Source organism: Mercenaria mercenaria, chromosome 3 (genome assembly GCF_021730395.1).
Source record: "Mercenaria mercenaria strain notata chromosome 3, MADL_Memer_1, whole genome shotgun sequence".
In the NCBI taxonomy this organism is placed as follows: domain Eukaryota; kingdom Metazoa; phylum Mollusca; class Bivalvia; order Venerida; family Veneridae; genus Mercenaria; species Mercenaria mercenaria.
In genome coordinates, this window is record NC_069363.1 from 27,205,676 (window position 1) to 27,223,675 (window position 18,000).

Genomic DNA, 18,000 nt, shown 5'->3' on the forward strand with positions numbered 1-18,000 from the left:
GCAACCAGTGTAGATCATGATCAGCCTGCACATCCACACAGTCTGATCAAGATCTGCACTGTTTGCCATTCAGTCAGTATCATTTTGGTAAGCACTCCTTTTAACAGTTAATGGCACTGTCCAAATTGAGAGATGGACAAGTTCATTATAGAAATTTAGTAGGGTAAGGGTTAAATCTTGAAATCCATAATTTGAATCCCCATAAAAAGGCCTTCTTTTCCTGAAACCAAGGACTTTATGCGAACAAAATGAAAAGATTTCACACTATACTATTTAAGTTAATAATTTGTGAGTATGATACTAACCCTTACCCTGCTAAATTTCTATAATGAACTTACCCATCTTTCAATTTGGACAGTACCATTAACTGTTAATAGGGGTGCTGATCAAAAAGATACTGACTGAATGGCAAACAGTGCAGATTATGATCAGACTGCATGGATGTGCAGGCAGATCATGATCTACACTGGTCGCAAAGGCAGACTCAATAGTGTCTAGCATGATAAGGGCTAAGGACAACTATATGTCCTCTATTTCACATTAAATCACAGTAGGTACACATTAGTGCATGACTAACATGGCAGATACACATTAATATGTGATTAACAAGGTACATACACAATACACGGTAGATACACATTACTGCTAACTAACACAGGCAATATGCAATACACAGTACATAACTTTACTTGAGGTGATATATATTCCATATTCATGAAAAACAAACAACTTCCCTTTTTATGTGATGCTTATTTATGCTAAAAGTGACAAATGTTGATCACAGCAGAAACAGAGATGTGTAAATGAAAATGACATCTTGTTTCATTTCAACTTTTTATTTGCAGTGAAACGTTATAAAATTCTTATCAAGTAATGCTAATCAGGAAATATACTACAAGAACAAAGCCCAGCTACAATTTTCATCACCTTTTACAAAAAATAGATATTTATAAAAATTGTACAAGTTGAGTGGCAAAGCTATATCACTCACAGTGAGTGATATGGATTACAGCTTTGCAAGAAACTTTATAAAACTTTAACTGAAAAATTCTAAGTTAAAAAGGGGCATAACTCTGTCAAAATTCAATCAGAATTATGGGGATTGTTTGTCCTGGTGTAGACTTTGATAGTTAATAACTATTTTAAGTTTCAAGTCAAAAGCTTTTTTAAGTTTCAAGTCTAAAGCTTTGATAGTACCAGAGATATTTGACTTTATAAAAAACTTTAACCCAAAAATTCTAAGTTAAAAAGGGGCATAACTCTGTCAAAATTCAAATCAGAGTTATGGGGATTGTTTCTCCTGGTGTAGACTATATTGGTAAATAACTATTTTAAGTTCAAATGCAAAAGCTTTGATAGTAACAGAGATATTTGACTCTTCGTTGTTTTTTTATGTATACATGGCACAGAACAGATTATGTATAAAATATGGTCTCTGGAGTGTTATCAAGGTTTTTTTTATTTTACCAAGTGACATAGCTTTTTACAACAGATTTAAACGGTTTTAAACCTGACCTATATTTGCTAGACTTAAAGACAAATATTCTGACTTAACTTCACAATGATCAGGTGGCCTCTTGTGTAAAGGTTTTTTCTATGAATTGACATGATGACCTAGTTTTGGACCCCAGATGACCCAGTATCAAGCTCTTTAGAGATTTTACTGAGATAAATATTCTGACCAAGTTTCATGATGAGCTGACTAAAAATGTTACATATAGTATATTAATAGTAAAATTGAAGAAAATAGATTTGAAGGATCTTCAAATCAGATGAACAATAAATAACAAGAGCTGTCTCCATAGGATGACATATGCCCCCGATGGCACTTTGAATGAGTAGTTATGGCCGATGTTAGAGTTTAGGACCTTTGACCTACGGACCTGGGTCTTGCGCGCGACACGTCGTCTTACTGTGCCACACATTCATGCGTAGTTATTTTAAAATCCATGCATGAATGACAAAGATATGGACCGGACACGCCCATCAATGCACTATCATGAAAAATGACCTTTAACGTCTTAGTGTGACCTTGACCTTTGAGCTACAGACCTGGGTCTTGCGCGCGACACGTCGTCTTACTGTGGTACACATTCATGCCAAGTTATTTGAAAATCCATCCATGGTTGACAAAGATATGGACCGGACACGCCCATCAATGCACTATCCTTTAATGTCTAAGTGTGACCTTGACCTTTGAGCTACGGACCTGGGTCTTGCGCGCGACACGTCGTCTTACTGTGGTACACATTCATGCCAAGTTATTTGAAAATCCATCCATCGATGACAAAGATATGGACCGGACACGCCCATCAATGCACTATCCTTTAATGTCTAAGTGTGACCTTGACCTTTGAGCTACGGACCTGGGTCTTGCGCGCGACACGTCGTCTTACTGTGGTACACATTCATGCCAAGTTATTTGAAAATCCATCCATCGATGACAAAGATATGGACCGAACACGCCCATCAATGCACTATCCTTTAATGTCTAAGTGTGACCTTGACCTTTGAGCTACGGACCTGGGTCTTGCGCGCGACACGTCGTCTTACTGTGGTACACATTCATGCCAAGTTATTTGAAAATCCATCCATCGATGACAAAGATATGGACCGGACACGAAAATTGCGGACAGACTGACAGACCGACAGACTGACAGACCGACAGACGGTTCAAAAACTATATGCCTCCCTTCGGGGGCATAAAAATGAAATATATTCATGTATGTTACAAAAAAATGCCTTATGTACAAATTTAATCAGAGAGGTTTCATGTATCCTCACAGCCAAAAGAGTGTATATGTCTGTGGGCATGGCAACTACAGAACTTGCTGGAAGATTTTGGTTTGTCCATTTCTTCAACAGCTGTCTTCAGTTCTTGTTCAGCTCTCTGTAACACACACATCACACATGATTTCTCACATCTATCACATTTTTTAACACTTGAAAGGTTAGTTTCATTTGTATTCATGACATCTGTAGTGATATTTGACCTGCTGTGATTGTGCTTGTTGGTGGGACCTGAATCACTGAGTAATGAGTCTGCCAAATCTTTGTCCTCATTATCAGGTCGATCTTCAACTCCACTGGCCATAATACTTCCAGTTTCATCAATTATGACCTTAGAATGACCTTCACCTTCAGACAGCAGTGGTTGTTGGCTCAGGCTCTCGTTCTGCACCTGAGTGGCAGCATCTCTATAAAGATAAAATAAAGTATTCTGTAACATTGTTGCAGTTAAGAACAGGCCATTCATTATAATCTGATTTTCTTTTCTTGACTCAATTGTATTTTTCTCATTCATCATAAAGTACATCTTACAACACTATTCCATTAAGCTTTTAGTTGTATACTTTAATTCACTTATAAATATAAATTCTCTGATATTTTCTGGACTTCTAAAATAACATTAGCTTGATGTATAATTCCCACACATCTAAAATGTAATGTTACATATATATTCTTTTTTCCCCTTTTAAAAGTCAAGGGAAGCAATTCAGTTTGATGACAAATAATTAACAAGAGGGCCATGATGGTCCTGAATCGCTCACCTCTTCCCACATGACCCAGTTTTGAGTATGAAGTCGTTTTTTCTATTATTTGACATAGTGACCTAGTTTTTGAGCTCATGTGACCCAGTTTTGAACTTGACCTAGATATTATCAAGATAAAAATTCTGACCAATTTTCATGAAGATCCATTGAAAAATATGGTCTCTAGAGAGGTCACAAGGTTTTTCTATTATTTGACCTATTGACCTAGTTTTCGAAGGTACGTGACCCTGTTTTGAACTTTAACTAGATATCATCAAGGTGAACATTCTCACTAATTTTCATGAAGATCTCATGAAAAATATGGCCTCTAGAGAGGTCACAAGGTTTTTCTATTTTTATACCTACTGGCCTAGTTTTTGACCGCATGTGACCCAGTTTTGGAACTGACCTAGATATCATCAAGGTGAACATTCAGATCAATTTTCATGAAGATCCATTGAAAAATATGGCCTCCAGAGAGGTCAAAAGATTTTTCTAATTTTAGACCTACTGACCTAGTTTTTGACCGCAGTTGACCCAGTTTCAAACTTGACCTAGATATCATCAAGATGAACATTCAGACCAAATTTCATACAGATCCCATGAAAAGTATGGCCTCTAAAGAGGTCACAAGGTTTTTTTATTATTTGACCTACTGACCTAGTTTTTAAAGGCACGTGACCCAGTTTCAAACCTGACCTAGATATCATCAAGGTGAACATTCTGACCAATTTTCATGAAGATCCATTCAAGGGTATGGCCTCTAGAGAGGTCACAAGGTTTTTCTATTTTTAGACCTACTGACCTAATTTTTTATCACAGTTGACCCAGTTTCAAACTTGACCTATATATCATCAAGATAAACATTCAGACCAACTTTCATACAGATCCCATGAAAAATATGGCCTCTAGAGAGGTCAAAACTTTTTTTCATTATTTGACCTACTGACCTACTTTTTGATGGCACATGACCCACTTTCAAACTCTGACCTAGATATCATCAAGATGAACATTCTGACTAATTTTTATGGAGATCCATTCACAAGTATGGCCTCTAGAGAGGTCACAAGGTTTTTCTATTTTTAGACCTACTGACCTAGTTTTTGACTGCACATGACCCTGTTTCGAACTTGACCTAGATATCATCAAGATGAACATTCAGACCAAATTTCATACAGATCCCATGAAAAATATGGCCTTAAGAGAGGTCACAAGGTTTTTCTATTTTTTGACCTACTGGCCTAATTTTTGACGGCACGTGACCCACTTTCGAACTTGACCTAGATACCATCAAGAAGAACATTCAGACCAACTTTCATACAGATCCCATGAAAAATATGGCCTCTAGAGAGGTCACAAGGTTTTTCTTTTATTTGACCTACTGACCTAGTTTTTGATGGCATGTGACCCACTTTCGAACTTCAACTAGATATCATCAAGGTGAACATTCTGACCAATTCTCATGAAGATCTCATGAAATATATGGCTCCTAGAGAGGTCACAACGTTTTTCTATTTTTAGACCTACTGACCTAGTTTTTGAGGGCAAGTGACCCAGTTTCGAACTTGACCTAGATATCATCAAGATGAACATTCAGACCAACTTTCATACAGATCCCATGAAAAATATGGCCTCTAGAGAGGTCACAAGGTTTTTCTATTATTTGACCTACTGACCTAGATTTTGATCGCACATGACCCAGTTTCGAACCTGACCTAGATATCATCAAGGTGAACGTTCTGACCAATTTTCATGAAGATCTTGTGAAATATATAGCCTCTAGAGAGGTCACAAGGTTTTTCTATTTTTAGACCTATTGACCTAGTTTTTGAAGGCACGTGACCCAGTTTCGAACTTGTCCTATATATCATCAAGGTGAACATTCTGACTAATTTTCATGAAGATCTTGTGAAATATATGGCCTCTAGAGAGGTCACAAGGTTTTTCTATTTTTAGACCTACTGACCTAGTTTTTGACGGCACGTGACCCAGTTTCAAACTTGACCTAGATATCATCAAGATGAACATTCTGACCAACTTTCATAAAGATCCCATGAAAAATGTGACCTCTAGAGAGGTCACAAGCAAAAGTTTACGGACGCACGGACGGACGGACGACGGACACCGCGCGATCACAAAAGCTCACCTTGTCACTTTGTGACAGGTGAGCTAATAAAACAAGAGGGCCAAGATGGCCCTGGGTCGCTCACCTGTGTAACCACCATAACAGTGTAAACATGTTTTACCTAGTGATTTCATGGAGACAAATATTCTGACCAATTTTCATTAAGATTGGACCAAAAAAACGTAGCCTCTTGAGTGTAAACAAGCATTTTCGTTGATTTGACCTAGTGACCTAGTTTTTTACCCAACATGACCCAGATTCGAACTTGTCCAAAATTTCATGAAAATAAACATTCTGACAAAGTTTCGGGAAGACTGGGACAAAAAAATAGTGCAAGCTTTTCCTATGATTTGACCTAGTGACATAGTTCTTGACCCCACGTGACCCACATCTGAAATCTTCCAAGACTTAACAAACATTCTGACCAAAATTTATGAAGATAGAACCAAAATGTGCCCCCTAGGGTGTAAACAAGCTTATTCTTTGATTTGACCTGATGACCTGGTTTTTGATCCCACATGACCCAGATAAAATTCATACGATATTTCATGCAGACAAACATTCTGACCAAGTTTCATGCACATCAAATCAACAAGAGTGTTAACAAGCTTTTCCTTTGATTTGACTGGGTGACCTAGTTTTTGACCCCATAAGATCAAGTTTCAAACTTGGCCTAGGAGTCATCAAGATAAACATTCTGACCAAGTTTCATAAAGATAAGGTCATAAATGTGGCCTAAAGAGTGTAAACAAGCTTTTCCTTTGATTTGACTTGATGACCTAGTTTCTGACCTCATATGACCCAGTTTCAAACTTGGCCTGAAGATCATCAAGATAAACATTCTGACCAAGTTTCATGAAGATAGGGTCACAAATGGGGCCTCTAGGTTGTTAACAAGCTTTTCTTTTGATCTGACATGATGACCTAGTTTTTGATCTGACATGACCCAGTTTAGATCAAGGCCTAGAGATCATCAAGATAATCATTCTGTGCAAGTTTTAACAAATCAAAGCATAAATGAAACCTCTATATGGTCGAAATGGCCAAATTAAAAAAATTTTGCCCCTTTCAGGGGCAGTAACTCTAGAACCCATGATGGAATCTAGCCGGTTTTCGAAAGGAACCAAGATCTTATTGTGACTTAAGTTGTGTGTAAGTGTGGTTAAAATCAAATATAAAATGTCACTTCTATCGTGTTCACAAGGTAAAAATTACCAAACTTTGGCTCTTTAAGCGGTCAATCAGGGGCCGCCACTCTGGAACCTCTGATTGGATCTGACAAATTCATCATGGAATCCAAGATATATTGTTGTTGAAGATATTTTGCAAGTTTGTATCGAATCAATCCATAGGTCACTAGGTCAAAATCAAGGTCAACTCATGTCAAGGTTCATCTTGCTACTCAAAAATATACATGTGGTCCAAATTTGAATGTTGTAGTTATTGACAAGAAGATTTTAAAAGCTTTTCCCTATATAAGTCTATATGAACCATGTGACCCACGGGGCGGGGCCATATTTGACCCTTGGGGGATAATTTGAACAAACTTGGTAGAGAACCACTAGATGATGCTACATTACAACTATCAAAGCCCTAGGCTTTGTGGTTTGGACAAGAAGATTTTCAAAGTTTTTCCCTATATAAGTCTATGTAAACCATATGACCCCCAGGTTGGGGCCATATTTGACCCTAGGGGTATAATTTGAACGATCTTAGTTGAAGACCACTAGATGATGTCACATACAAAATATCAAAGCCCTAGGCCCTGTGGTTTTGGACAAGAGGTTTTTCAAAGTTTTTCCCTATATAAGTCTATATAAACCATGTGACCCCCAGGGCGGAGCCATATTTGACCCCAGAGAAATAATTTGAATCATCTTGGTAGAGGACCACTAGATAATGCTTCATACCAAATATCAAAGCCCTAGGCTCTGTGGTTTTGGACAAGAAGGTTTTCAAAGTTTTTCCCTATATAAATCTATGTAAATTATAGAAATAAACAAAGGGCCATAACTCACTAATAAATTGTTGAACCAGTCTGATTTTCAGGGGGACACAACTAGGGTACCAATACATCATTCTGACAAAGTTTGGTCAAAATCCCCCCAGTAGTTTCTGAGGAGATGCGATAACGAGAAATTGTTAACGGACGGACGGACGGACGGAATGACGGACGGACGGACCACGGACGCAGAGTGATTTTAATAGCCCACCATCTGATGATGGTGGGCTAATAAAACTTGTGTGCAAGTTTGATTAAAGTTGGTTGCAAAATGTGGTCTCTACTGTGTTCACAAGCCAAAAATAGTAAATTTTGGCCTTTTAAGGGGCCATAACTCTGGAATGCATGATGGGATCTGGCCAGTTTTCGAAAGGAACTGAGATATTATGCCAGCAAGTCTGTATCGTGTTCACAAGAAATTGTGAACGGACGACGGATGGACAGACAACGGACGAAGGGTGATCACAAGTGACAGGTGAGCTAAAAAGAAGAAGAACCATGTTTAAACAGATTTAAAACTCCAAATTGGTTTTGCACACTGGTAATTATTATTATTATACCAGATTTATATAGCGCCCTTTTCATGATAAACATGTTCAAAGGCACTTTATATATACTGCAGCCACACAGGGCGTGAAATCATCCTCTACTAGTACAGATAAAGAGCGATCTGACCAGAGGGACAGAGTGAGATAAAGCCCCCAGAACAGATAGAGAGAATTTTTCAGATACGGACGTGTCCGGCTAACTTAGCCTAGATCTTTTCGAATAGACAGCCTGGTTCTTTAACATGCCCGGTGTATAGCACCGATACACGCGAAGCCGTCTTTCCTGGGAAGAACCAGTACAGGCCTCTAGTTAGGTGGGAGACACTCAAGAGCATCTCAGAAATTTCCAGTGCCTGGACCGGGATAATGCCCTCTAACAGCATAAGTTCTTCATGGTCTTTAAACTTAACGCATGACCGCAGCATTTTCCTTTGAAGTTTTGTGTTTACTAAATTCTGGTATCGCCATGGTTAGCCGTGCTCTAAATTTTGTTGCACACAGGTATCGCGCACAGTTTTAAAGGCACAGGTGTTTTTACTAAAACTTAGATAATACATACAAGTGTGTTACCGGCTGGTATCATCATGCGTGGGGGAATCTCAGGGAATGTAATTTGGGTAGGAAACGAGCCTCGGAGAGGCGAGTTTGCTGCCAGATTATGTTCCCTGAGATTCTCCCAAGCATGATACTCGCCGGTAACACACACATGTGTATTGTCTAACTGATTTATTGCATGACTAAAAACAGTAAACTGAATATCTTAAATCTAAAATATTTAAAAATATTTTCCCTCTATTGAGCCTCCCTTAGAAACATTTCATATCAATTTGCATAAGCACGAGCTTGAAATGCGGAAAAGATTCTCAAAATAGATGTTAAAGTTTCATCTGAACTATCAAGTTCAAGGCAGTTTTTAAAGCAGTTGGGACAGGAAAAACTTTTTTACAACTGTAGTTTTCAAGTGGGAAGCATGTGAACTTTAAGAAAGTTTGACTGATATGTATGTTTGTTTTACAATCAACTTTGTTTGTGTTTTATTATTTTTACTTATGTGAAGACTGGTAGCCATTTCCAATTTTTTGTGGGAAAGTATATTTCTGAACTCTAGTTGTTTTTTTTTTTTTAGCAGGTACTTATTTGAAATGTTTTGAGTAGATCTAAATAAATGTTCTTAATATAATATTTATTTATTTGGATTATGCAGAAATAATTGGAGTATACATACATAATAAGGAAATCCTATAAAAACATCTGTGCTTTTAAAACTGTGAGCGATACATATGTGCAATCGAATTTAGAGCATGGCTAACCCTGGCAATACCAGAATTTAGTAAACACAAAACTTCAAAGGAAAATGCCACAGTCATGCCATAACTTTATGTTATTTGTCATTGTTGATAATCACTTTTTCAAAATCAATCAAGACCTCCAACCTATCTTGTCAGAAAACAGTCCAAGTACAGTAATAGAAGGAGGGATATAGGGTTCTCTAGTCAGAGGATATTCACATCAGGTAGTTAAATTACATCCTATACTTCAAACAAAACAGTTACACATTTCAATCAGTTAAAAATCATTTAAAGAAAACATGCACAATATATTCTTTATCTAAAACTTTAGATAACATCAACAAAATACATAATTTATCAACCAAAACTCCACATTTCTCAATAAATGATGTATTTCAAACAAATAAAATTGAAACAGAATGGACAGTGACAAGGTTATTTAGTGATTGCTGGAAAGGAATAAGGGTGACTTGAGGATTAATACTCACATAACATGACCTGCAGGAACCTAAAATATCAGCCAATACAATTCTATTTATGTACTGTGAAACCTGTTTATTTCATGGGAAAGAAATTGCTTGACTTTGGCCAAAATGACTATTCTGTTAGAATATGAACTCTTGGAATTTCAATTTCTGAAGATAACATGATTGATGCAACCACGAGATAAACAAAAATTACCAATACCTTCACAGTGTTATAAAACATAATATGTTTCTTTTTTTCTAAAAGCTAGGATGCTGTTCCAAACAGACTGCTGTTATTTCTGCTATGAAATTCCACGTATCTACTTTCACTACTGGTTTATATAATAAGACGATTAAGCATCAAAATTTTCTAGCTTTCCAGTCTCATTTTTTCAACCTTTTGATCATCAGGGTTCAAAAACTTTGTTTTTTCTTTAAAACCAGATCTTGAGAATGGGATATTTATCCTCAAACAGGGATGCCTCTGATAGAATTGGTGCAGTTGGTAAGCAAGGATTTCTGAAGCCTTTTCATATACAAATGATGCAAATGAGAGATGATTCTTTACCTCTAAATAGTTTTTAAATTTTGGGAAAAAGTGGACCTAAACAAAAATTTTAACCAAGTGATTCAAATTTTCTATGTACAAAAAGGGCCATAATTCTGACAAAATGCAAGTTAGAGTTATGGTTCTTGGCCTACACAGTCCCCTAATGATGACAGATAATGAGTGTGCAAAGTTAGAAAGCTGTAGCTCTTAAAAGGTTTTGAGAAAAGGTTGACTTAAACAAAAATTTTAACCAATGACGACACCGACGATCAAGTGATGACAATACCTCATAGATTTTTTTTCAAAAATCAGACGAGCTAAAAATGATGAGGGGACCTTATAATAATGCTACAGACACAGTGTGATGAAGATCAATCAACCGGTTCTATAGAAGAAGTTGATTAAACATATTTTGATTTTTAGTCTTAGCTGCCCCTATAAGGTGCCGACTACCGTACTCCCATTGGAATAAATCTGGGAGATGTACTTATAATTATGCTACAGAAATGCAAGTTTCATCAAGATCCATCTAGCAGTTCATGAAAAGTTGTTTCATTGTATTTTAATTTTAACTCTGGCCCCTAAAAGGGGCCAAGTGCCCCCACTTTAAAGAGAATCTTATAATAATGCTACAGACTTTGATGAAGTTTGATGAAGATCCATCAAGCAGTTCATGAGAACAAGAGGACCATGATGGTCCTGAATCGCTCACCTCTTCCCACATGACCCAGTTTTGAGTATGACATCGTTTTTGACCAGCTTTCATGAAGATCCCATGAAAAATGTGACCTCTAGAGTGGTCACAAGGTTTTTCTATTTTTAGACCTACTGACCTAGTTTTTGAAGGCACGTGACCCAGTTTCGAACTTGACCTAGATATCATCAAGATGAACATTCTGACCAACTTTCATAAAGATCCCATGAAAAATGTGACCTCTAGAGTGGTCACAAGGTTTTTCTATTTTTAGACCTACTGACCTAGTTTTTGACCGCACGTGACCCAGTTTCGAACTTGACCTAGAAATCATCAAGATGAACATTCTGACCAACTTTCATGAAGATCCCAAGAAAAATGTGACCTCTAGAGTGGTCACAAGGTTTTTCTACTTTTAGACCTACTGACCTAGTTTTTGAAGGCACGTAACCCAGTTTCGCACTTGACCTAGATATATTCAAGATGAACATTCTGACCATTTTTCATGAAGATCCCATGAAAAATGTGACCTCTAGAGTGGTCACAAGGTTTTTCTATTTTTAGACCTACTGACCTAGTTTTTGACCGCACGTCACCCAGTTTCGAACTTGACCTAGATATCATCAAGATGAACATTCTGACCATTTTTCATGAAGATCCCATGAAAAATGTGACCTCTAGAGTGGTCACAAGGTTTTTCTATTTTTAGACCTACTGACCTAGTTTTTGACCGCACGTGACCCAGTTTCGAACTTGACCTAGATATCATCAAGATGAACATTCTGACCAACTTTCATGAAGATCCCATGAAAAATGTGACCTCTAGAGTGGTCACAAGGTTTTTGTATTTTTAGACCTACTGACCTAGTTTCTGAAGGCACGTGACCCAGTTTCGAATTTGACCTAGATATCATCAAGATGAACATTCTGACCAACTTTCATGAAGATCCCATGAAAAATGTGACCTCTAGAGTGGTCACAAGGTTTTTCTATTTTTAGACCTACTGACCTAGTTTTTGACCGCACGTGACCCAGTTTCGAACTTGACCTAGATATCATCAAGATGAACATTCTGACCAACTTTCATGAAGATCCCATGAAAAATGTGACCTCTAGGTTGGTCACAAGGTTTTTCTATTTTTAGACCTACTGACCTAGTTTTTGACCACACGTGACCCAGTTTCGAACCTGACCTAGATATCATCAAGATGAACAATCTGACCAACTTTCATGAAGATCCCATGAAAAATGTGACCTCTAGAGTGGTCACAAGGTTTTTTCTATTTTAAGACCTACTGACCTAGTTTTTGAACGCACGTGACCCAGTTTCGAACTTGACCTAGATATCATCAAGATGAACATTCTGACCAACTTTCATGAAGATCCCATGAAAAATGTGACCTCTAGAGTGGTCACAAGGTTTTTCTATTTTTAGACCTACTGACCTAGTTTTTGACTGCACGTGACCAGTTTCGAACTTGACCTAGATATCATCAAGATGAACATTCTGACCAACTTTCATGAAGATCCCATGAAAAATGTGACCTCTAGAGTGGTCACAAGGTTTTTCTATTTTTAGACCTACTGACCTAGTTTTTGACTTCACGTGACCCAGTTTCGAACTTGACCTAGATATCATCAAGATGAACATTCTGACCAATTTTCATGAAGATCACATGAAAAATGTGACCTCTAGAGTGGTCACAAGGTTTTTCTATTTTTAGACCTACTGACCTAGTTTTTGACCGCACGTGACCCAGTTTCGAACTTGACCTAGATATCATCAAGATGAACATTCTGACCAATTTTCATAAAGATCCCATGAAAAATGTGACCTCTAGAGTGGTCACAAGCAAAAAGTTTACGGACGCACGGACGGACAACGGACGACGGACACTGCGCGATCACAAAAGCTCACCTTGTCACTTTGTGGCAGGTGAGCTAAAAAGTGGATTACAGGTATTTTTATTTCTAGCCCTAGCAGCCACTAAGAGAGGGCTGACTGCTCCCATTTGAACAAACTTGGGAGAGGACCTTATAATGATGCCACAGACCAAGTTTGATGAAGATCCATCATGCAGTTCATGAGAAAAACTTGTTTAACATTTTTTCTATTCTTAAACAAATTTTGGAAAGGACCTTATAATCATGCTACAGACAAAGTTTAATGAAGATCCATGATGCAGTTCATGAGAAGTTGTTATAAAGTTTTTTCTATTTTTAGCTCCAGCAGCCCCAAAAAGGGGCCAAGTAGAACCATTTGAACAAATTTGATAGATGTCCATACCAGGGTGCTACTGACCAAGTTAGGTGTAAATCTGACCAGTAATTTCAGAGGAGTAGATGTTCAAGTTAAAATGTTGATGCACAACGCAGAATGATGGACGCCGGACGAATTAAGTTCAGGTGAGCTAAAACGAGAATTTATTTTATACATATTCACAACAGAGTTATTGTTCTTCTGTTCTTCATTTTCATTCAATGTCATTTTTCATTGTGCAAACTCACATTAAATCCCTTTTTGTCATGTCAAAGTAATTGCCCTAAAATAATTCAAAAGACAACAACTGTCACTAATGGTGACAAATGCCCCCGCATCGCCTTGACCTTTGACCTCTGACCTGGTGACCTTGACCTGGTGACCCCAAAGTCAATAGGGGTCGTGTATTCAATAAGTACTATTAGCATGTGAAGTTTGAAGGTCCTGGGTGCAGTGGTTCGCGAGTAATGTGCCTTCATGCAAAAAGTTAACATTGACCCCTGTGACCTTGACATTTGACCTGGTAGACCCAAAGTCAGTAGGGGTCGTGTACTCAATAAGTACTATCAGCATGTGAAGTTTGAAGGTCCTGGGTGCAGTGGTTCGCGAGTAAAGAGCCTTCATGCAAAAAGTTAACGTTGGCCCCTGTGACCTTGACCTTTGACCTGGTGACCCCAAAGTCAGTAAGGTGTCTTGTACTCAATAAGTACTATCAGCACGTGAAGTTTGAAGGTCCTGGGTGCAGCGGTTTGCGAGTAAAGTGCCTTCATACAAAAAGTTAACGTTGGCCCCTGTGACCTTGACCTTTGACCTGGTGACCCCAAAGTCAGTAGGGGTCGTGTAGTCAATAAGTACTATCAGCACGTGAAGTTTGAAGGTCCTGGGTGCAGTGGTTTGCGAGTAAAGTGCCTTCTTGCAAAAAGTTAACGTTGTGACAAACTAACAGATGGACAGTTGAAAACTAATATGCCTCCCTTGGGGGGCATAAAAAGCAAAAAAGTACATAACTTTATCATTATTACAGTGTCTTTCAATTCCTCTTAATGAATGATCATTGTACCCAGTAATATTAATATCCCTTCAGTGGAATTTACATTAAAAATCCACTGGTGCCAGACCAAAACAATTTAGAGTTACAGGCCATGGTACATGAAATAGTCTAATGAACCTAAAAATCTTTTCCAAGTTTCAAAATGATATCTGCATTTGTTCCAAAGTTAAGACAAGACAAAGTGATTCTAATATAGCCCACAAAATGAAGTTTGTTGGGAGTGTGATAAGACACCAATGAACACAAGGAAAAAAAACAGCATGCATGAATATGTAATTAAAAATGAACTATATGCTATAAATATTGAACTATAAACTACAAATATTCAACTGAAACTAAAAATAACAAGTGAAACTACCGTAGATACCCGTGTATAATGCGCACCCGTGTATAATGCGCACCCCCGATCTTAGTCCAAAATCCTGGGAAAAAAAAAAAAAAAAAAAAAAAAAAAAAAAAAATTTGGTCAATTTTGAGGAGGATGGAAAACGAAAGTAGAGTTTACATCGACACCGGTAATAAATTTTATCTCCACGGCGGAGAGCAGCATCGGTCTCACGGTACTATCGATTTTTGTTTTCTCAAAAATAAAACCAGTAAATTATTGTTATATTTGTTGTTTTACCTTTTTTAATTCACTATTTTGAATAAATAAATAGCAGCTGATTCAATATTTCGGAATGGTATCTTTCAAAATGACATAAGCTTCTCAATTTAAACTGATAACAAAAGGTGTGATAGTCTTTTTGTCACGATCATAAAGCCAGTAATTACCGGCAATCAACGTGTCACCTCGTGTCAATTATGTTGTTCACAGTTTGATCTCGGTTAAAGATAATTCTCGATCTTTAATTAGTAACATAATTTTTGTGATTTATAAACATTTCTTTCGTCAAAATACTTTTAAATTTATATGAAATTAATTTTGTTTGAAAAAAAAAATAAACAATTCGATCTTTTACGGAACGTAACGGCAATCTTAGATTTTAGCGGAGACAGTAAGCGCGGGGAGTAGTTTCCCTTTACCAAAATGGCGAACATCGGTAACAAACTTGTTTTGAAGTTGGAAAATTGTCTATACCTGTGTATTATGCGCACCCACGATTCGGGGGTGGTCCCGGGGGTCAAAAAACTGCGCATTATACATGGGTATCTACGGTATATAATTATAAAACATGTAACTTGTGACAACACTCAATAAATGTGAATCTCACCTGGTTATACAGTATCTATTTGTCTGTTGAAAATACAGCAAAACATATCATTCTTTAAATGAATTCTGCAATACCACTTTCAGTATACACAAAGAAATACAGGTTCGATAACTATTCAACTTAAAGGAGAAAAAACAATCAAAAGAACTAGGTGTTTTTGTCACAAAAAAATATGTCTCTCCTCTATGTATACCTTGAGCTCTGGCGGCCATTTTGTGCAGCAAAGCAGAATGTGCCGGCAATATGCATATGCATATGAAATAATCACTCCTATGAATTTTCGTCTAAATCCAGCCAGCAGTTTGACCTGTGAAAGCCAATCAAGATTTTTCTATTTTAAGCTCATGCAGCCATTTTGTGCAGCGAAGCGGAACATGCTGGCGATATGCATAACTAGGCCTTGTACTGATCACTCCTGTGAAGTTTTCGTCGAAATCCAGCCAGCAGTTTGACCTGTGAAAACCGGACAAGCTTAATGCTGATGGACAAACAGACAGACGGCGAAGGCAAAAGCAATATTTCTCCCCTACCTATGGGGAAGATATAAAAATGCTCATAGACAAATCCTAATTCTTTTTTTTTCGTTTTTAAGGTATATCTACCGAAGACACTTCAATCAAGCAAATAAACAAGTTTTTAGTTTCTTACTTTTAATATTCCATTTCCTTTTGATAATGCCACGGAACTTTTCTTTTTGATGTGTATTTTTCTGATTTCTGTTGAGTCATGCATCATGCCAGTTCTCTCCTCTACAACTTCAGCCTTGTTGGAGGGATAAGGCGATGGACCAACCCAACTCAGGACCACAGGGAGGTATACCAAACCATGGAAGAGTCCAAACAACACAACAGACATAAATACCTGAAAAAAAAAAAACGTATCATGTCTTAAGCTTATATACAACAAAAAATATTTTGTATTATAGCCGATGCACTTATTCCTTTCCCTATCATCAGTTATCATCTATTAAAGTCCTTTTAAGTCTGACTTAAGGTTGTTGAACGGTAATGACAACTGGAAATATATGTTCAATTACATGTTCCCCATATGTAATTTTTGTATTCTCTGTTATAAACAGAGAGCCAGGCACTTCTATGACCTACGTTTCCATTCAAAGAATGCCGAAATGCCATACAAGGATATGTAATCACACTAAAATTATCAACTGCCATTAATTACCTCTGGAAATGGTTAAAATGTTCAACATAACAGGATTTCTGAACTTGTAAACACACAAGGAGAATTTTTTTCGAAAAAATATGTCTGAAAGAAAGAGAGTTTATGAAATAAGTAATAACAAATGTTTACAGTATTTTTTTACTGCAAATAACTTTCCTTTCAATTAAATAATATAACATAATATTTACCCTGAAGAACATTACAAATCCATAACTTTTACTGTTTGCCAGTAAAACAAATGCAAGGAAAGTGCTAACACCACCATTTAATACTGCAGGTCCTATAGTGTATAGAGTGGCCTTGGCTCTCTCTGAAATACAACAAAAATACTTCTAAACCAATGTAAGTTATAATCAGACAGTGACAAGTGTGAATATTACATGTTCATTGGTTTCTGACTTGAAGATTAACTGACGCATTGAAAACAAAGAACACATTATCATTTCTGATTGCAATCTCATGACCAAAACCCAGTATATACTGGCTGCATAATATCAAAGTTTCATTTAAGACAGTAGACCGGTTCATATCAGATAAGATACAGTAGTCCTTTTTATGTCAGATAAGATACAGTATTCATTTTTATGTCAGATAAGACATTGTAGTCCTTTTTATGTCAGATAAGACATTGTAGTCCTTTTTATGTCAGATAAGATATTGTAGTCCTTTTTATGTCAGATAAGACATTGTAGCCCTTTTATGTCAGATAAGACATTGTAGCCCTTTTTATGTCAGATAAGACATTGTAGTCCTTTTTATGTCAGATAAGACACAGTATTCCTTTTTATGTCAGATAAGACACAGTTGTCCTTTTTATGTTAGATAAGATACAGTAGTCTTGTTCATGTCAGATAAGACACAGTAATCTTGTACATGTCAGGTAAGACACTGAATACCTATTTGTCAGATAAGACACGGTACTTCTGATTATGTCCGACAAAAAAACAGTAGTCTTGTCCATGTTAGATAAGACACAGTAGTCCTGTTCATGTCAGATAAGACGCAGTAATCCTGATCATGTCAGAAAAGACACAGCAGTTTTGTTCATGTCAGAAAAGACACAGTAGTCTTGTTCATGTCAGAAAAGA

General features: G+C 37.1%; 1 protein-coding gene across 7 annotated transcripts in view; it reads right to left on the minus strand.

Annotated features, from left to right (window-relative positions):
• Positions 1–389: 389 nt before the first annotated feature.
• LOC123525865 (protein patched homolog 1-like) overlaps positions 390–18,000 on the minus strand; it is a 91,113-nt gene continuing 73,502 nt past the window's right edge. For 5 of the 7 annotated variants that reach the window (XM_053538053.1, XM_053538055.1, XM_053538056.1 and 2 more), the window contains 4 exons: positions 17,101–17,222; positions 16,382–16,594; positions 15,734–15,756; positions 390–3,197 (listed from right to left, as the gene is read on the minus strand). In XM_053538053.1, the coding sequence (XP_053394028.1) occupies positions 2,771–3,197; positions 15,734–15,756; positions 16,382–16,594; positions 17,101–17,222 (785 nt within the window). In that variant the 3' untranslated portion in view covers positions 390–2,770. Of the gene's footprint in view, positions 3,198–9,985; positions 10,006–15,733; positions 15,757–16,381; positions 16,595–17,100; positions 17,223–18,000 lie in introns of all 7 variants that reach the window. The other 2 variants (XM_053538057.1, XM_053538059.1) reach the window with 2 other exon arrangements.